Raw genomic sequence first — 22,307 nt, forward strand, 5'->3', positions numbered from 1 at the left:
GAACGGCCCGTTCCGGTTTCAGAACGGGCCGTTCCGGTCCAGGTGTTTTCAAAAAAAATTCTCATCCACGTGGATGCAACGTATGCATCTACGTGGCATCCACGTGGCCAAAAGTTAACTCCGTTTAAATAATTTAGACAGAAGTCCCACATTGAAACTAATTAATTAATTTGGGACTAAATTGAAACCAATTAATTAATTTGGGACCAAATTGAGATCAAAAATTAATAAGAGATTAAATTGAAACAAAAAAGAATTATAAAGGACCAAAATAAGTTTTTAGCCTTTTTAAAATTAGGTACAAGGAAGCCCACCCACCCAAACAATTAATTAAAGAGACTTGTGGTTAGAAAACCTTAGACAAAGAGAAAAAGAATATCGATAGGGTCGTTTCAAAATCGCATAAACCTGGACCACCCCAGCACCCAGCGAGATCTCCGGACCACCGCACTACCCGCTGCTGTTATAGCCATCGCCGGTGACGCTCACCGACTGTCTCAGTCATCTGCGGTGACCACCAACGACCTCTTGGTCTCATTCGACAATTCTTTTTATTTTTTTACATTACCTACGTGTATATACTATACTTTTATTAGATTAGGTCGTGTTTATTATTATTGGAATTGCAACATACAACCTAAAAGGGGTGTGAACAAGGCAAATGAAGAGATGGAAGAGCATATAAGAAACAGAGGAACGAACGGCGACAGAGAATGGAAATTGTGTTTCACGGCATTTGACAGGTTATGTTCTTAAAATTAATCCCAAAATTCTTAAATAATGTTATCAAACATATTTATCAGTTTTATTTTCTAAATTGAAAAAGGAAAAAGTACTGGCATTTTGGCTATATATATCCTACACATTTGCTAGGTATTATTGATTTAGGCTCCTTAATATATATGGGTGCCTTTATTTATTTATACTCAACAAATTTTCATATTCTTCCTGCTTTTGTAATTTAATTGTTGTTATATAAACTTTAAAAACTTTGCCAATTTGAGTGTTTTAATTAGACTGACACAAATGATTTGGTGTTTGACCCAGATCTAGGGTGACTGCTTGATTATGCACAGTGGAGAAGTTTATGCGTGAGTATAATAACCTATGATCATTTCTTAAAACAATTATGCAAAACTTTTGTTCTCTTTATCTAAATTTAATTTAGGTTTTTATTGGATGAGCATTTTCAAGCTCTTTAATTTCATTGTTCAGTATATATTTATATCTATTAATTTCATGTTTTTTGTGATTAATGTAGTTGAATCTTGTTGAGCTTCACCCTTCTCTGCCATGTCAAATGCCTCAAAAAGTTTCGCTGCATCTGATAAATGTGAAAGAGTAGGACCTGATTACTTTGGATATTACTATTCTGAAATAGTAAATCTATTGTCACAAGATGAAGATGTTTTTCCTGTTTCTACTCAAACACCCAAGCTACCTGAAAGAAAATATGAAGAGGGAAAAAAGAAGAATTTAGTCAATCAGAGTGATAATTGTTCTGGCCCATTGTTTAGTAATGGTGTTGAAGCTGGGATTTCAAACTTTAAAAAGGACAGATTAAAATCACTGCTGAGACAGAGTGTCACTGCACTTTCGTCCGAAGTTGATGAGGTACATTAAGCATCTTGATCCTGTTTTGGTTGTTTATGAATATCGGAGCTGTCAATGACACTGTAACTTCTTTCTTCATTAGCAAAATAGAACTCATTGCTTTTAGTTTTGTACATTTCAACAATCTTGATGATATATTCCTATTAATCTTGTTTTATAGCTTTATTTCTCATTCCATCATTCATTAAGATGAATTTTAATCATCCAAGCCACCTGTTCCCCTCCCCTACATAGGTCCCTTCACCTCCAAATACCAAAATGTTACATGATATTGATGGATCATGTTAAAATAGTCTTTTTGTGTCTATTATAGTGCTTTATAAAAGCTTCCTTATGTTGTATCTAGATGATGGACTAGGTGACATAGGCTACAACCTTTTTCTCAGTTTGTACCTTTCTTATTAGACTTTATATATATATATATATATATATATATATATATATTAGTGGAGTAAGACATACACATTGATTTTCCCTAAAACCAAAATCTCTCGATATTCAAGTTGGTATAAGAGTAGGTACGATCCTACACAGCTGTTCCATATAGTTTGTTGTTGTTAGCTGTTGTCTGACGATTCAATTCTATTTGTCGCCAAGGCCTTGTTTTACTCGTCTCTAGTACTCCCATCATAACTACAGAGAAACTCAATGGTAAAAATTATTCATCTAGGGTTTCCTTTGTGGAACTATGGTTCCTTGGTCAATGGCACCATGATCATCTAGGGAGGGAAGCCATTGAGGGATCGAATGAAAAATTGGGCTCAATGGAAGAAGCTTAATCTTCAATTATATTCTTTGTTGTGGTAGTCTATCGAACCAAATATTTTGGGAACTCTTAGAGCTTTCAAAACCCATTGTTCCTTTTGGAAGAAGGCTCAAAACATTTATGCAAGGGATATTCAATGGCTGTATGATGCTGCCCAAAAATTAGCCTTTCTCAAATAGACTAACCATGAAATGATTTCTCACATTGCTAAAGCTCAAGTTATAGTGGAAGAACCAAAAATGTTCTAGATGATGATTGATTTGATAAAATAAATAAAAAACCTGATAGTGGTACATGTCATGATTGTTGAGATGTAGGCCCTTTAGCATAGTGGTAGATGGGAGTTGATTCCACTTTCTTCCGACAAAACACTAGTTCGATGCTAATGGGTTTATGCCATTAAAGTTGGCCCTGATGGTGTAGATGATTGGCTCAAAGCCAGATTGGTGGCTAAAGGATACACTGAAATTTATGGTCTTGATTATGGTGACACCTTCTCTCCCGTGACCAAAATCCCTACAACTTGACTTGCTATGTTAGCTATTCACCATTGGCCTCCCCTCCAATTAGACATTGAAATTTTTTTTCTTCATGGTGAGCTAGATGAAGAGATCTAGATGGAAAACCCCTAGGTTTATTGCTCATGGGGAGTCTAGTTTAGTTTGCAAGATATGGAGTTCTCTTTATGGTCTCAAACAATTTCTTCAAGCTTGGTTTAGAAAATTTAGCTATGTGGTGTAGGACTTTGGGTTAACGAGAAGTAAGTAGACCATTTAGTTTTCTATTGTCATACTTCTCCTAGGAACTATGTTTATCTGATTGTTTATGTTGATGACAGTGATTACAGGGAATGATGCTACTAAAATTTCTCAGTTGAAAAAGCACTTATTTTTTCATTTTTAGACAAATGATATTAAAATACTTTTTGGGTATTAAGGTTGTCCAATCGAAGGAAGATATTTTGATTTCACGAAAGATGTAAACTCTAGACCTTGAAGGAAACATCATTGATTGATTGTAGGCCCAATGATAGTCCTATGGATCCTAATCAAAAGTTGATGGCTAATCACGGTGAACCATTCACAACTCGGAGAGATATAGGAGATTGGTTGTTAAACATACTTATCTTACAATAACAAAACTTGATCTTTCTTTTGTAGTAGGATTGTTAGTCAATTCATATGTGTCCTTCATATTGATCATTGGAATGTTGTTATACGCATTCTTAGATACATCGAAATGGCTTTAGGACAAGGGTTGTTGTATGAGGACAAAGGATACAATCAAGTTTCTAGGTACTTTGATGCTTATTGGCAGTATGTCCTATAGATTGATGTCCTACTATTGGATACTGAGTATTCACCGGTAGAAGTCTCATCCCTTGGAAGAGTAAGAAACAAATGTTGTTGCTCGATCCAATGTTGTAACAAAATGTTGATCTATAGCTTTGGTTGCTTGTGGACTTGTATGGATTAATCAACGCCTCTAGGGGTTAACATTTTGTGGAGTTCAACCAATAAATTTGTATTGTGATAATCAGGTTGTCCTTCATGTTACCTCTAATTTAGTGTTGCATGAGAGAACTAAACATATAGAGGTTGATTTCCATTTTGTTGGAGAAGCTGCTGTCCAAGGAGATTATGATTGAATTTGTTAACTCTATTGATCAACATGGGAATATTATGACTAAATCTTTATGGGGACCTCAAATCCAATTTTTATGTTCCAAGCCTGGTACATACAATATGTATGCTCCAACGTGAGGGGGAGTTAAAATAGTCTTTTAATATCTGTTGTACACCTTTATAAAAGCTTCCTTTTGTTTTATCTAGGTGATGGAGTAGGTGACATAGGTTGTAGCCTTTTTCTCTATTTGTACCTTCCTTTTCAAACTTCATATATATAGATATATACATTAGTGGAGTAAGACATACACACCAATTTTCCCTAAAACCAAATCTCTCAATATTCAAGTGAGGATTTAGTTTAGGGAATTCTAAATGTGAATATTTGATTATTTTTGTTAGAAAATTTGAGAAATATTTGATATCTTTTTTATATCTCAAATATTATAAGAGTATCCTAGATGATCTCTTAGGATTTATTCTTCTTTTATATTCTATGATTTGTTTCTCTGTATTCTATATTTAGAATAAATAGGACTATTGAGTTGTCTTTTGTAGTCACCTCATTACATCATAATAATATTAATCTTATATTATGTTGATTCTCTACTATCTCATTTTCTTCCAACCTACCTAAAATTTTCAAATTCAACATGGTATTAGAGCAGTATCATGCTTCATGACTTGTTTCATCACTATTACACCACTCAAAATAACAAAACATAAAAGTTTTGGTGCTCCAACTAGTCACCTTTGTTTGCTCATGTTGTCAAACTATGTTTTTCATATGGCTTTCCCTTTCATTTGCCACCATTAGTCGCCCACTATTCCTGTTACATCTTTAGCAACTGACCACACCACTAGGTGTATCCCTCAAGATTGACACATTCCCCATTGACAATGTTGTTGTCCTTTTCATGGGCATCCTACAATTTTGTTGGGCAATAATCCAACCATTTCAACTGTTGCTCATTGTGTCATGGTCACCATATCAAGGCCAACCAAGACCAACCATTTTTAGCCCCATCTAGGCTTTTTTGAGTGAGAAGCTTGTGCGCATGCCATTTTGGGTTTTTACATGTTTCTTGTGGCTATGTTAATTTCCCTTTCCATTTGATTCATGGTCTCCTTCGTTAGCTATCCTCCCCTTTTCAGGTGAATTTCAAGCAGATTTTGTTCATTTATAATGCCCATCTATTCACCACCTCAACATGGTATTTTGACTTTCTTGGGATATATTTTGCAATTTGTATTGGTCTCGTCTTTGTCCTTGATGCAATGGCTCAACCTTTGTCCTAGATGCATTGCCCTCATCACTTTGGATTTATTCTTTTATATTTTATGATTTGTTTCTTTTCTTTTTATCCATAGGAATTACAATGATGACCATAATAGGGTTCGAATCGAGGACTCTGTACATATTACTTCAACTTTTCACCCCTAGTGATTTTGTGATTTGTTTCTTCATTTAATTAGGACTAGGATTCTATATTTAGTATAAATAGGGTTATTGGGTCATCACTTATAATCACCTCATTACATCATAATAATATCAATCTTATATTATTTTGATTCTCTATGATCTCCTTTTCTCCTTCACTATCTAAAATCTTTGAATTCAACAATTTCTATTTAATTTATTTATCATGGCTTCCATTTCAAAGTTTGCATGTGTTTACTTACTTTAATTGTTATGCAATATGCTTTGATGTCTTGAAGATTTAGTGCATATTTGTTTTATTGTTTGAACATCCATTCCACACATTCTTATAAACAAATTGTGACCAAGGAATTTTAAGGATTGATCTTCAACGAAGTTTGAACGTTTATACAAGCACACTCTTATTTATGGTATTTAGACATGTTACTAACTATTTAAACATAAAACAGGTGGTAGACCCCGTTTTTGCCACATATCATTTGCAATCCAATCTAAGAAGTAAATCACATTCCTTGAATGATATCAAGATTGCGTCTGACAATGTAGTGCAAGTTCCTTGTAAAAAGCCAAAGGTGTCCTCATCTTCTACCAACTTTCTTGAACAAACTAGCAATGTCAATCCCCAATGCAATTTGAAGGTATAATTTTTATGAAGGAATATATTTGATCTTTTTATTTTCCTTTCCTTTTCCCCTTAAGTCATAAAATCTTTATTGGATAAAATATTTATGCTACCACTGATGGGAATTCTTCCTCCTTATTTCCTTTGTACTTTTCCAGAATGTCTAATAATTTTTCTAATTAATAAAAAGAGATGACAATGTTTCAAGGCAAATTGATCTCTAAGGTTCACCATTTAACCTATTTATTTTATACTTTTAAGTAAAATGGATTAATGAACATACAATATAAGATCATAGAATGAATGTATTTGGGTGAATGTTGGAGTAGCATCTTATTGGGAAATGGTAGTTAAGTATGCTTTGTTTATCATGTTGCATAGGTTTGTTGAGTCAATAATTTATATAACAAGTGTTATAACACACAAAAGAAAAAAAAACAAAGAAGAGGGAGAGAGAGATAAAGATATGGTGCTGAATTTGACACTTAATATTTCTCACAATCTATTTGTCACATATAGCAGCAATATTTGTGGTACAGAGTTACATGCAATTAGTTAACAACCCACTAACTACCTAACATAAAAGCACTAACTAACTAAATAATCCACAACACTCTCCCTCAATCCAGATTAGCAATAGACTTCACCCCAATCACATCTCTTAATAGCTTGAAACATTCAACCTTAAGAGGTTTTGTCAAAATATCAGTCACTTGTTCATCTGTGTTGCAATATTTCAACTCTAGCTTCCCTTTATTGACCTGATCTCTAAGAAAATGGAATCTTGTCTCAATATGCTTGCTCCTACCATGAGCAAAAGGATGTTTAGCCAAACATATAGTTCACTTATTATCTATTAGCAACTTCATAGGTTTTTCTCTTCTAATCTTCATTTCTGTCACCAAATTCTCAAGCCACAAGGCTTGACAAGCACCCATTGAGGCTGAAATGTATTCAACCTCACATGAGGACATTTGAAGAACTTGAAGAAATTTGAGAGAAAAGCTGAAGTGTATGTAATACACTTAGCTCCAACTTCTATATATGTATGTGTATCTAGAAAGTACAAGATAAGACAAAAAGGGAGAGATAGCAGTCTGATCCTTGATACAATCACCAACATCTTTGCAAGGATGTTACAAAAAGAAAGAAAGTAATAATTAACACTATAAAATACATTAAACTCAACACTCTCCCTCAAGTTGGAGCATATAAATTGTATGCTTCAAGCTTGGAACATGTGAAATTAATCTGAGGCCTTCTCAAAGACTTGGTAAGAATATCTGCTAGTTGATCATTTGAACTGGTGAATTCAGTACCAATCTCCTTGGATAACAACTTTTGTCGAACAAAGTGACAATCAATTTCTATATGTTTTGTTCTTTCATGGAACACTGGGTTGGAAGCAATATGGAGAGTTGCCTGGCTGTTACAATACAACTTCATTTTCTTAATATCACAAAACTTTAATTCTTGAAGGAGTTTCTTAATCCATATTAACCCACAAGTGTTTGTAGCCATAGCTCTATATTCTGCTTCTTCAGTAGATTGAGTAACAACATATCATTTCTTGCTCTTCCAAGAAATGATATTTCCTCCAATAAAAACACAATATCCTGTAGTAGAGCGTCTGTCTATAGGAGATCTTGCCCAGTCAGCATCTATTAGTGTATAAAATCAAAACAAATATTCCCTTTTTGTTTTGATTTTATACACTAATAGCATCACAATAACCATAAATTTGGGTGTTTCCCTTATCCTCATACAATAGTCCCTGTCCCAGAGACTTCTTGATGTACCTAAGAATGTGAATCACAACATTCCAATGATCAATATAAGGAACTTGCATGAATTAACTGACAACTCCAACTGCAAAGGAGATGTTAGGTCTGGTGATCGTGAGATAAATAAGTTTTCCAACAAGCCTTGTATATCCCTCTAAATTTGAGAATGGCTCACCATGGTTTGCCACTAACATTTTATTTGGGTCCATAGGACTATCAATTGGCTTGCAATTAATCATGCTTGTGTCCTCCAGAATATGTAGAGCATACTTTCTTTGTGAAATAACAATGCCCTCCCTTGATTTAGCCACCTCAATACCAAAAAAGTATTTAAGACAACCGAGATCCTTGGTCTCAGTGGCCGATTAAATGCCTTTTCAGCTGGGAAATCTTGACAAAATGATTTCTTGTAATAACTATGTCATCAACATACATAATTAGATAAACACATTTTAGAGGTATGACAATAAAAACCTGAGTGATCCCAAAAATCTATACAACGTGACTAAATTTTCCAAACCAAGCTTGTGGAGATTGTTTGAGCCCATAGAGAGATTGATGCAATTTACAAACTAATCCACACTCCCCCTATGCAACAAATCTAGGAGGTTATTCCATATAGATTTCTTCTTCCAAATCACCATGGAGGAAGGCATTTTTAATATCTAACTGATGGAGGGGCCAATGTCGAATAGCAACCATAGCAAGAAAGAGCCGAATAGTAGTGATTTTGGCCACAAGAGAAAAAGTGTCACCATAATCAAGGCCATAGATATGAGTGTATCCTTTGGCCACCAATCTAGCCTTAAGTCTATCAAGATCACCATTAGGCCCAACTTTGATGGCATAAACCCATTTGTGACCAACTATTTTTTTCCTAGGTGGAAGAGGGACCAATTCCCGTGTCCCATTACTTTCAAGAGCTTGCATTTCAACAACCATGGATTGTTGCCATCTAGGATAAGCAAGTGCTTCATTGATATTTTTTAGGAATGGTGATAGAAGACAAGGATGAAACAAAGGAAAAATATGAAGAGGATAAACAATGGTAACTCAAAAAAATTATAAATAGGATGAGGATTTTGAGTAGATCGAATACCTTTTCGAAGAGCAATTGGCCAACTAGAATCTTCATCATTGGGAATTGTGGTAGGTGCAGTTGATTGTGAAGAACATGAAACAGATGGCTCTCCATGATGTGTTGAGTTGCCCCTTTATGTCCTTCGTTGGTAAGTGATGAAAGGTGGTGAAGATGGTTCAGGTGGGCTGATAGTTAGAGAAGGATTTGGATCTATGTTTTGGTTGGAAGTTTCAGGAGACGAGGTCAATACTGACTCAAGAAATGGAACAAAGGAATTAGCATCAAAGGTTACAAAACAATTCAATAAGGGTTAATTTACTTAAAGAAATTAAATTAAAGGCACATTTAGGAACAAAGAGGACAAATTTTAAGTTTAAGGAAGGTGTGAGAGACTTGGCCAACTCCTTGGGAAATGACTTTGGATCCATTAGCCAAGGTGATGGAATGTGGAACTTTAGGTAAGGAAATAAAAGATAACAAGGAAATATTACTATACATATGGACCTTGACTCTCCATGGATTGAGAAATGCATGTTGATAAATATTAGGAACAAAGGAAAATTGAGCTTGACTATTGGATTTCAACTGAAGATATTCTTGATATTCATCCTCAAAAAATTTCTGATAAGATTTGGAGTCTCAATTTTGGAGACATTGGCAGTTTTTCCAGGAAAGTCATGCAATGAATAACAAGTCTCTTGAGTATGACCCATTCTTTTACAATATGAGCATTGGGGGAGACCACTCCTGCCACCATGTCCTCCATGATTTCCACAACCTCCTCTTCCTTGAGTAGAAACCATTGTTGAAGATTCAGTAGGTTCTGCCAAACTTCCACTATCTTTTGAACTTGAAACACGAAGAAGACGCGTTACAATGTTCTCCATTGAAGGGATTTCCTGACTTGTCAAAATCTAATAATGAATATGATTAAAATCAAAGTTCATGGCACGCAAAATCAACACCATACACAACTTATCAAGTTTCTTCTTCATCTCTTCCATAGAATCAACTTCTAAAAACAATTTTAGCTCCTTAATTGTTAATTGTGCTTGGGCAACAAAGGAGGCCATGTCATCATTAGTTTGTTTGAAGGATGCTAATTTGTGAGCTGAATCATATAGACGTATAATGTCATTGACAATTATATTTTGGGCTTTCTTCCAAAAGGAATGACAAGTTTTGGAGTTCCTCAAGATTCCTAAAATGTTGGGCTCTACGGATTGCCACAACAAAGCACACAGTTGGAAATCAAGCTTTTTCCACTGTTCTTGACTCTCGAAGGGTATTTCAGCAATAGCCTTCTCCAAATGGTCATGATATCCCTGACTAAGAAACCATAGCTCCACAGAGGCAGACCAAGATAGGTAGTTCTTGCCATTTAGTTTCTCCAAGGTTATTGTGGGAGTTCCAGAAATGGAAAAAGTAGGGCCAAAGTTTGTCATGTTGTAATAGATGAAAAGGCCCAAAAGAAAAAGAGAAATAGACCCATTCTCCAAATAGACAAGAAAATAGGAAGGATAACTTTGAAATAGACCCAAAAGGTGCCAATGAAGAACTGGTGATGGCGTGGCCATTTTTCGGTGGCTGGAGATAAGTGTAAGAACAGTACGTTCCTGGTAGAGCCGCCCCCAAAGATGTAGTGTGTGAGATGTGAAGAGACTTTTGCCCCTGTGACCACTTGGGTTGGGTTGTTTTTGACAAGGCATATCAACTCCTAGGGTTTGCCAAAAAATGGTCGGCAGTGGATGACAATCGGAGACGACGAGCGACAGTCGGGGATGCAAATAGTGAAAGTGGACGATGACAGGCAGAGCGGGTCGAACCTACTCTAATACCAAGTTGAAGAACTTGAAGAAATTTGAGAGAAAAGCTGAAGTGTATGTAATACACTTAGCTCCAAAACTTATATATATATGTGTGTGTGTGTATCTAGAAAGTACAAGATAAGACAAAAAGGGAGAGATAGCAATCTGATCCTTGATGTAGCCCCCAACATCAGTGAAAGGATGTCACAAAAAGAAGGTAATAATTAACACTATAAAATACATTAAACTCAACAAGGACAATGCCACCACTGACTCCTTCCTAGAACACCATGAAATAGGTGCTTCACACATCATAAACACATACCATGTTGTGCTCTTTCTATTACTTTTGTCAGCACAACAATATAAATCATAGTAGCCAATTACTTCTTCAAAAACATTTCTACCATTGTTTAGGAACAATGATCCATTGTCCATAGTGCCCTTCACATATCTCAGTATCCTCCTAGTTGCAAGTAGGCGAGACAACATCAGATGATCCATAAATCTACTAGTCAATCCTACTCCATAAGCTATGCCAGGCCTATTGCTACACAAAAATCTCAATGAATCAACAATCTGTCTATACAAGGTTGCATTAGTTAACTTGTCACTTCCTTCCTTCTCCAACTTTGTTCCACAATCAACTAGTGTGCGGGAAGAATTACAATCTAGCTTGTGAAATCTTTTCAATATGTCTATTGCATACCTCCTTTTGATGCATGAAAGTTCCATCTCCAAAAGATAGGATAGTAATCCCATATATGTCATCTCAAACTCCAACATTATTCCCCTTTTAAACTCATCAATTTCTATTGCATTGCTACCAGTAACCAAAAAATCATTTATATACAAGCATTCAAGCATTAAATCACTTGTTGTAGCTCTCACATAAACTCCATATTTTGATGTACACTTGTTGAAACCCAACTGCAAAAGGAAGCAATCTATTCTTCTATTCCAAGCCTGAGGAACTTGCTTTAACCCATATAAAGCCTTCTTCAACTTATAAACCATGCCTTTATATCTAGTCACTTCAAAACCAAGAGGTTGACAGACATAAAACTCCTCCTCTAGCGGCCTATTCTGAAAGGTTGGCTTGACATCCAATTGATGTAATCACCAACCTTTAAAAATGTTGTAGCAATAGTAGTCTGATGGTTTCAATTCTAACCACAGGTGCAAACACTTCATTATAATCCAAACCAATCTTTTGCAAAACCCCTTTGTAATCAGTCTAGTCTTGTATTTTGTACCTTCTCTAATTGTTTTTACCTTCACTTTTTAGACCCATTTCACTCCAATAGGCCATTTGTTGTGAGGTAATGTGTCCAACTCCTATGTATGGTTCTTCTCTATAGCACTCATCTCTTCCTCCATTGTTGCCTCTTGTCTTGATTCCTTAATTGTCACTGTAAAGTCGGGAATAGATTTATAGTCTTGAGGTGGCTTTCTAGTTATTTGAGGTCTATGTGGCTGGATTTGAACTATTTCTGCACAATTTTCATATTGCATATCAAGGTAAATTGGTACAATCACTTTATCACTTTTAGTTGTAGTCTCCCTTATCATCCGTCTTCGTTCTTTCATCTGGTACATGTCCAAAACAAAGAAAACCAAATACTCAAAGATGACTCATTGCAAGTTTTCTTCTTGACCACACTTCCCTAGGAGTCGCATCATGTAGACTCTTAGTTTGATATCTATTTAGAATGTAGGCTATTGGGAATACAACTTCTCCCAAAAACTAGTTTGGCATATTTTTACCTTTCAACATACATCTAGCCTGTTCATCAATGTTCTATTTCTCTTTTCAACCTTTCTATTATGGTGTGGGTTATATGGAGTTGTAACATAATGAGCTATTCCTTCCTTATCACAAAGGGGTGTTCATTGGTCGATTGGTTCATATTTAGGGGAAAATGAAATTCGAACTAATTAATTTTAGTTGGTTAAGTTTGTTTTGGAATTCATAATATTTTGTCTAACCCAAACCAAACCAATGTTGAATGGGTTGGTTCGCTTCATGTAATCGGATGTTCAATGAAAAAAATAAACATGGTTTTATCTCAAAATTGACAAATAATGTTGTCATAAAAGTATATAAAATACATATTTGAGTATAATTGACTTACATTAATTACATAACAACATAAATTATAAAAAAATAACACATGAATAATTGATTAAATCATACCACTCCATCTATAACAATAGAAAGAAAATTAACAAAAATGTCCATCACAAGCCAAAGTGTTTAACATCAAATTGTCTAATAGAAGCCAAATCCACCAACATACTCATAATTGTAAAACTACACAAAGTCACATATTTACTATGTTAACCATTAAAAAAAAATAATACATAAAAATTAGTTTGGTTGGGGTTTGTTCAAGTTTCGAAAGTGTGAATTTCATGCTCGAACCAATCAACATTGATCTAAATTGGTTTGATTTAGGTTCAACCCAAACAAGAAAAGATATCCTGACCAATTTAATTGGTTCGGTTTGGATCATTAGGATCGTTGGGTTGATCCAAATCAATGAACACCCTTACTTATCACAATAGCAGTGAAAAACATTTGAGGTGTATTCATCACCCCCATCTATTTTAAAGACTTTGATGGGTCCCCCACATTACTTTCTTGCCATTGCCTCGAACCTTTTAAACACTTCAAATGCATCTCCTTTTCTTGTAATCAAATAGATTCGCAACTTTCTTGTAAAGTCGTCAACATAGGAAATGAATTAATGATTACCTCCAAGTGAAGCTAACTCCATTAGACCACACACATCTGAATAGACAATTTCCAATGGTGCTTTTGCTGTTGGAATGTTGGACTTCAAGGAATTTCTAGTTTGTTTGCTTATGGGGCACTCTTCACATAACTCCTATGGTAAACAATGAGCCATTCATTTCTTTCTCAGTAGACTTAGGCTTTTAAATATAGATGTCCAAATCTTAGATGCCAAAGCCCATTCTAATCTTTTGCAACAATTGCAAAACAGTGACTTTTTAACCAATATGAATTTCTATTTTAAAGGTTTTGTATTTGACAATGGTGCCTTCAAAATCAGCTTTCTCTTGCTGTTCTACACCATCAAATTATGCCCCATATTTGTTACATAGCTTTTTTTTTCTTCTAATAGTTGACCTAGACATAATAGATTGGTCTTCATTTGTGGCACATAAAGAACATTTGTTATAAATGTCCTTTTTCCATCTTTCATTTGACTCAGAGCCTTTCCCTCCCCTCAGCTATTATCAACAAACTTCACCATTCTTTTTACTTTTTCATCAAGATTGCAAACCACCCTTTATTCCCACTTCCCAGTCAAGTGATTTGAACACCAGTGTCCAAATACCAATAATTAGATTTGGAACAATCTAATTTGTCACCATTAGAAGGACATGATTCGAATAATCACTATCACCTTGTGCCATTTGAGTTTCACCCCCCTTAAATTGCTTTCCTTCATTATTGTAGCACTCATCTGCAATGTGACCTATTTTTGACAAGCTTAACTATATATTTGTCTTATCAAATTTCCTTTGCCCCTTTCTATTTTGATCAACTCCCTTGCCAAATTTTCCATGACTTCCATTCTTCTTCTAATTGTCAACACCAGAATTCTAATTTGAGACCTTGCTTGGCCCTTCACCAGAATATTTTGATTTGTTCTTTCATTTTCCTAAGGAGATGTTTGGTACATGGGAAAATTTTACTTTTCTAGGAATTTGATGTTGGGAATATTAGTTTTTCATGCTTGTTTTGTTATTTAATAAACATTCACAAGAAGCATTGTTTCCCAAGAATGGTTTTTGCATAGGTTCCTACAAAATTATTCTTGGGAAAGTAACTTTCCCAAGGTAAAAGTAAAGTTTTAATGCGGTAAAAACATCATGATACCTTTATTTGCTTAATATAGTAAAAATCCTTGATTCCATGTAACATTTATAAACATTCCTAGAAACATTTATAACCAATAAAACAAATTTTAATGATTGCTAAGAATCATGATTCCTTGGATTTATGATTCTTATGAACAAGCATGAAAAAATTTGCCATGTACCAAAGGCCCCCTAAACACTCAAAAAGCCTTTCTTCATGAGCTTCGAGAATTCTGCAACACCTTGACCCTTATCTTTTCAAGAACCTTTGATTTCTCAATTGCCATCATAATGTGGTAAAATTAGGGGGTCAAAGTTCTCGAACCTAGTCCGCTATTTGCTGATCTGAAAATTTCTCTCCGCAAGCCTTCATTGAGTTGACCAACACTTAAATTCTTGTAAAGTAATCCCCTTCACTTTCTTGAATTTATCAGCACCTCCATATGATTTATTCAAAATATCACATGCCTCCTTAGCTGAATTGGCTAAAGCTATTTTCTCGAAATTGGTAGAATCCACACATTGATGGATCAAGAAGATAGCTTTGTAGTCTTTCTTCTTCTGTTCCCTATTAGCTTCCCTCTACACCTTTGTAGCACCTTTCAAGACTTCTTGAAAATCGAAGATGATACCCATCTTGATACACCATTGTTCAAAGTTCTTGCCATCTAGAATATGCAAGTTGGTAGAAAAAGACCCATTAAAACCAACCATATTCACCCTTTGATCTCTTCAAAATATTCCTTAATCAAAAGATTCAAACAGCCACACAAGAAAGAGTTTCTTTCTCACAACAAAAAGCCTCACAAGCCCATGATCATGATAGCTCTCGATACCACTTCTTAGAACACATACAATAAAACAAATAAGAGGGAGTGAATCATATGTATTGTATTGTTGATATGAAATTGCATAAATTCCTTCATGTATTGCAAGATAATGAATTGTATGAAATATAGGTGAAAAAAGAAAAAAAAATAATGAATCGTTTGAATTGAATCGATGATACAAAATTGCATAGATTCCTTCATGTATTGTAAGATACAAAGTCATTTTAGATTCATCTTATGATACATATTGGTAGGTAGCCAAATTGTATCAAATCGTAAGATTTGAATCATGAATCGTAAGAATCCGGTAACTATGTCCAAAAATACTAAAACAAGGCCCAAGATCCAAATACAAAGAAAAACAAAAAATTACATGGAAAAAGGTTCGTAATATAAAGTTTGGCTCCCTCTAAATGTATTATGCTTTCTCTAAGGCTCTTCTCCACCCCTCTCAAGTAGATCTATATCGCTATTTTACGAGAATTGATCTAGGTAGTGGTAAGTAACTACCTATTAGAGATATCTCCTACCACTAATAGTGCATGTGGCCAAAGATGAATTGCAATGTATTGATTCCATAATAATGCTAAAATTTATAAGCTCTTTGCATTATCTATTGGTCTTTTTTTATGGAGAAATAATTTGTATAGATCTCATCTGCGTAAGTTGTATAGATAATTAAACCAATCGGCAACAAGCACATTATCACTTTATATTAAATAATTACGTAAACCATTGTGTCATACAACTATTTTATGTCCCAAGTGGTATTGTATTGATCTGCACAATCTAAACTTTTCTATGCACGAACTTCTCTTCTTAGGGAGGGGTTGATGAACAATTTATTTAATGTTCTTACTTTTAAGCTCTTTATTTTGAGTTTTTATTTATTTATTTATTTATTTGTAATAAGTAGTCACATGACTAGCATGTGACTGTTTTTATGAGGTTAAGGCAAGATTATCTAAGTTTGAAAAGGTTGAGCTAGGTTTAGTAATATGCTAATAACCCAAAAATCATGTTCAGACAATCATAACTTTGCCAAAGATATCATTTATGGATGAAATTTTGTTTACACTCGTGTACTAAGGCTAAGGGTGTGCTGTGTGCACACTATAATTCAAATACATGCTCAAAAGTCTAATTGTATTCATATTTCCTAATGCATGTAATGACATGCACAAAAATGTGATTCAAAAAGGCAACTAACTTTCATCCATTTTTTTGTAATTTTTAGGAGAGTGATGATATTCAATTCCTACTAGAGAATGATGGTGTGGAGGTTGCAGAGATGGTGAAGAAATATTCTAATGAGCTAACTAGAACAGTAATTTTCTCAAACTTCTCTGTGTTCAAAATTGTTATCATTATCTTTAATGTTTGATATGTGTGTATCCAAGTCATAGTAATTAATGCCTAGTTCTTATTTCTCATAAAGTAATTCTTATAATGGGGGTTTGAGCCTAACTGTACCTTACAAAACCAATTTGTAAGGTAAGGATTGTTCCTCACTTATATACAATCTCTCATGTCGAAGATTGGACATTTCCATCGTAAAGTTTGCAAGATTGAACATTTGGGTGGTCTGATAATGGCCCGATATTGGTTGGCTTGATAAGCCTAACAACACTCACTAAAATGCGCTTTGATACCATATTATAGCCAAAAGGGCCACCTATTTGCTAAGATGATATCAAAGCAATCCTAAATTTGCTAAAAGAGCAACTCACCATTTATATACGCACCAAGTCCAATAATGTTAAGTGTGAGGGGTGTATAGGGAAGAATCCAAGTCCTACCTATTTTAGAACATTAAAAAGGGTCTCTACCATTTATCCGCACGCCAAGTTCAACAGTGTTGGGCATGAAAGGGTGTATTGGAAAAAATCCTAAACTCAAATCAACTAGAGATAAGGCCAACAAAAAGTGTATAAGTGGGGAATAATCTTCGCCTTATAAGTCAGTTTTATAAGGTTGAGTTTAGATTAAACCCTCATTCTAAGAGTAGCAATACTGTAGTCTTTGTTTTATATGATATTGGTCATGTTTATTTAAACTTCTTCATAAACTCTTATGAAAGAAAAATATAATAAGAAAAAATTAAATAAGCTTTTCCTATAAGCTAATTCGTATAAACTTTCTTGTATTAACTTCTCCAAAAGATGATTTTAACTTGTGTATAAACTAATTTTACCTAATGGGAGAAACTTATTTCATTTTCCCTTATTTTTCTCTAATAAGTGTTTATGAAAAGTTTTATCCAAATAGGCTTGTGATATGTTGTTGTCTAATTTGTGTTTAATGTTGACTCTTAGCTAGGGTATATGGAACAACAACTTGAGTTGCTTCTTGATGCTATAATGTTCAAGTGCAGGTATTTTGTGATACTTTTATGTAAATATTTAGAGGAATAACCGTTTGTTGTTGCATGCTTTATCGCTTGATGTAGTTTGTGATATATAGATTCAAATCAGCTGGCACTAATATAATAATACAATAAATTTTATGCCAATGCTGGTTTGAAATCTCCAATTATCTAGAACATGTCATAAACCAAATATTGATCCTTAAGGAGGCGTTTGTTTCAAGGTATGTTATTACATTCTCAAGAATCACATTCCTAGGAATATTATTATTGGACTGTTATTTCTGGGAATATTTAAAAATGTGTTTGGCAAGATTTTAACATTCCTAGGAAGATTTTTAAATTTTAAATTAATTAAAATAATAAAAATAAAAAATAAGAGTTGAATAAGTGGATTAAAATATAACTTCCCACATTCCTATAGAAATACAACTTTTCCATTCTCCACCATGGGAATCAAAATGAAAGAAATCACGTAGCAATTACCATCCAAGAATAAATCATTTATGGGAATACCTTTTCAAAACTCCAAATAAATATGGGAATATGACATTCCGAATTCCATATCCTGAGGAGTGGGTTTTTAATCCATGAAACAAACATACTCTGATGTAATAATGACTAGGATTTGAATTTTTGAATATATCATATTTACAGAAAATGTGTGTTATGACCACACATATTAGCTTTATATATAATCAATGAATGCTACAACTAAGGAAACAAAATAACAAATGTAATCCCCAATTTTCAGCTATACAAGTTTCCATATTTCCTTATTTACATAAATATAAAATCATAACAAAAACATATATTTCACACCCTTTCAAGTAGAGCATATATGGCATATGAATTAAGTTTGTTACAAATGTCATTAACACGAAAGCCCTAGAGAGATTTATTAAACATGTCTACCAGTTGGCCACTAGAAGAGTTGACAAAATCAGTAGTGATTTCTCCTGAGATAACCATTTTTCTTACAAAGTGATAATCAATTTTTGTGTTTAGTCTACTCTTGGAAGATCAGATTGGATGCAATGTGGAAGGCAACTTGATTGACACATATCAATCTGGTATCTCGAGTGTCTCCCAACTTTAGTTGTTGGAGAAGTTGCCTAAGCCATGTAATCTCGCATGCCATTGTTGCCATAACATCATGTTAAGCTTCTACATTGGATCTAGCAATTATGTTTTGCTTTTTGCTCCTTCATAAAATCAAATTCCCTCCAATAAGAACACAACACGCAGATTAGGAATTCCTATTTGATGGTGATCCACTAATCTTGCTCAAGGAGTTAACTATGAATTCTATTAGTTACCTTCCCAATTCTTTTTGTCATAAAGTCATTTGGGTATTTTATGATTGCTTAACCAAGTATGCCCGCTTCATTTTTTACCAACCATGTTCTCCGCCTCTACTCTTGCCAATCGATTTTGAGTAGACACTTGTTGTCATCATGGACGCCCTAAATTCATAGCGTTTTTGCAATGGTCCACTTTTCCTCAGCTCTTTTGGAAACATCTATTTCAACTAAAAGGAACTTCTTTAAATATAGTATCGATGTACTATATTTAATCATCCTTGCCAATGGTATAAATACCTTTTGCAAAATTTTAGTACAACCCTGTTGTTCACTCTGCCATATAGAGACTACCTTTCCAAGATTGATTTTGTTCTAAGATAATCCTTCATTAGCTTCTTGAACAACACCTTATAACACCACCACAAAACATTGCAACAATTAAAAGACAATCTTAAATAGCAAGACAACAAATGCAAGAACAAGTGAATATACACCGTTCTGATAGGACTCTGATAGGACTTTCTCACCAGGGGATGGGGTCTTCTTAAACTCCAACCTCAATGCTAGGACACTATCTCCTGATGTCCTTCACAAAATCTTGCTCAACACTACTTTGGTTTGTATCAAATATACTATCGCATCAACACAATTTTGTATTAGCTCCAACTTCCACAAGCCTTGTAATCACTTGTTGGTTCATGTCTCTTTATTGTGACCTCACAAAGGTAGCCCACCAAACTCACCCTTTTAGCCTTTCCCCCCTCACCTCATGGACATGAGTTTTGTCCCTCAACAAGACTTAGTTACAAATGACAGTGACTTCGTGGCTACTATGACTACTTCAAACCCATTTGCCATTCCTTCAACTTTTACAGTGTTAGTTGACTTTGGAACTCCAAATGTCTCTTTGCCATTGTTAAGATAATTCTATAAGATATAGTTTAGATATACTAGTTTATCTTCTCCAAATTTATAGTTTAGTTTCCTTAGTCAGTTTTATCTAAATCCCTAAACTTTAGGGATTGATTATGTTTTATGCCTATTTATTTTATTGTACCCATCAATTCAATAATATGAAAATCATTCAGATTTAAGTTGGTACCAGAGCATTTTGGTCCTGGTTTGGAAACCCTAACCCAGCTGCCACCAAGGCATCTAGGGTTTTTCGAATTTTGTCAGTGGTCGGAGTTGATGTTGCTTGAGTGTTCAGAGGTCACCGATCGGCCTTTCCGTTGCGAGCCGCCTCCAGACTGGTGTCTCACGCGCTCTCACGTGCGGTTTTTTGTCAGAAAAGCTCGCCAGCGCGTGGGGTTCACGTGCCGCCCTCCAGGCCTCCGTTTGCGATGCTGTTTGCACCGTTGGACTCGCCGGCCCTCCTTTTCTTGTTTCGAGCCTTCTCAAGTTGTGGGTCACACTGTAGGTGGTCGTTTGGTTGTTGCTTGCAATTCCGTGGTTGTTTGGTTGCTGCCACAGAATTTCGAGACTGTTTGGTTGCTGTCTCGGAGGTCTTTCGGGATTGTTTGGAGGTGTTTTTGCTGTTCTTCTTCTTTTTCTCTTCATGGCAGAGATTCCCAAGAATGGCACACCTGCTTTTATCTATAGTACAACTGACCGTGGAAGTCGAGGGCGTGGTCGAGGTCGTGGTCGTGGTAAAGGGGGTAGAGGAAACCTCCATTGTACCTACTGCCAAAGAGATAAACATACACGAGACAAGTGTTATTCCTTGCATGGCTTTCCGAGCAAGACAGCTAATGTGGCTCAATCTCCGACTTCGGCTCTAGAAGTCATGATTGAACCCGAGAGCAATCATCCAATCATATTATTTGCCGATGATTACAAAGAGTATCTTCAACTGAAGGCGACTAAACAGGCCCCTTCCTCCATCACTGTTGCTCATACTGGTAATTCTACGGTCTGTCTCTCTCATTCTACGTCTATTGGACCTTAGGTTTTGGACTCCGGTGCTTCTGATCACCTAACTGGTAATGTCTCCCTTTTTCGTAACCTATCATCACCTAAAACTCCACATCATATCACTCTTGCAGATGGGTCAAAAGTCCAAGCCACTGGTATTGGCCAAATATCACCTCTCCCATGAATACCATTAAAATTTGTTTTACTAGTTCCTGGATGTCCCTTTAATTTGATTTCTATAAGTAAGTTGACTCGGTCACTAAACTGTGTCATAACCTTCACTTTTGATTCTTTCTTGATACAGGACCGGAGTACGGGACAGACGATTGGAGACGGATCTGAATCACATGGTCTCTACTACCTTCAGTCTTCTACCTCTATCGTATGTGCATCTATTGAGTCTCCTGGTTTAATCTATCGTTGCCTAGGTCATCCAAGCTTGAATAAATTAAAGAAAATGGTACCTCATCTCTCACGGTTAGAGTTTTTAGAGTGAGTCGTGTCAATTAGGAAAGCATGTTAGAGCTTCTTTTTCTAATAATATTAATAGTCGAGCTATGTCTCCTTTTGATGTTATTCATTCTGATGTTTGGGGTCCTAGTCGTGTTCCTTCTCTTTTGGGGCATAGGTGTTACGTCACTTTTATTGATTTTTCTAGATGTACTTGGATATTTTTAATGAAAAATCGTTCCGAGTTATTCAATATTTTTCTAAGTTTCTATTTGGAGATCAAAACTCAATTTGGCAAAGTAATTCGGATTTTACGAAGCGATAATGCTAAAGAATATTTTCAGATTGCTTCAAATCATTTATGGCTTCTCATGGCATTTTACATCAATCTAGTTGCCCTCATACACCTCAACAAAATGGTGTAGCTGAGCGAAAACATAGACATATTGTGGACACTGCTCGTAGTCTTTTATTGAATGCCAATGCATCTCCAAAGTTGTGGGGCGATGCTGTCCTCACTGCAGGGTATCTAATAAATCGAATGCCATTGTCTGTCTTGAATGATCAAGTACCTCATTCCCTACTATACCCATTGGATCTCCTTTACTTTGTTCATCCTCGTGTCTTTGGCTGTACTTGTTTTGTCCATGATCTTTTCTCAGGATGTCTAAGTTGTTTGCTCGGGCCATCAAATGTGTGTTCTTAGGATACTCTCGTGTCCAAAAGGGGTACCGTTGTTACTCTCCTGCTATGCATCGATTTTACACTAGTGCAGATGTCACTTTCTTTGAAGATACACCATATTTTATTGT

General features: G+C 35.2%; 1 protein-coding gene across 3 annotated transcripts in view; it reads left to right on the plus strand.

The window, feature by feature from the left end:
* Nucleotides 1–335: 335 nt before the first annotated feature.
* The window catches only part of LOC109802074 (uncharacterized), a 34,570-nt gene continuing 12,598 nt past the window's right edge, over nt 336–22,307 (plus strand). Inside the window, exons 1-7 of one of the 3 annotated variants that reach the window (XM_029272063.2) lie at nt 336–743; nt 1,048–1,091; nt 1,262–1,614; nt 5,896–6,084; nt 16,700–16,789; nt 17,778–17,836; nt 21,350–21,395. In XM_029272063.2, coding sequence (XP_029127896.2) covers nt 1,294–1,614; nt 5,896–6,084; nt 16,700–16,789; nt 17,778–17,836; nt 21,350–21,395 — 705 coding nt within the window. In that variant the 5' untranslated portion in view covers nt 336–743; nt 1,048–1,091; nt 1,262–1,293. Of the gene's footprint in view, nt 744–1,047; nt 1,092–1,261; nt 1,615–5,895; nt 6,085–16,699; nt 16,790–17,777; nt 17,837–21,349; nt 21,428–22,307 lie in introns of all 3 variants that reach the window. The other 2 variants (XM_083072355.1, XM_020363284.3) reach the window with 2 other exon arrangements.

This window comes from Cajanus cajan, chromosome 4 (assembly GCF_000230855.2).
Source record: "Cajanus cajan strain Asha chromosome 4, NIPB_CcT2T_4, whole genome shotgun sequence".
In the NCBI taxonomy this organism is placed as follows: domain Eukaryota; kingdom Viridiplantae; phylum Streptophyta; class Magnoliopsida; order Fabales; family Fabaceae; genus Cajanus; species Cajanus cajan.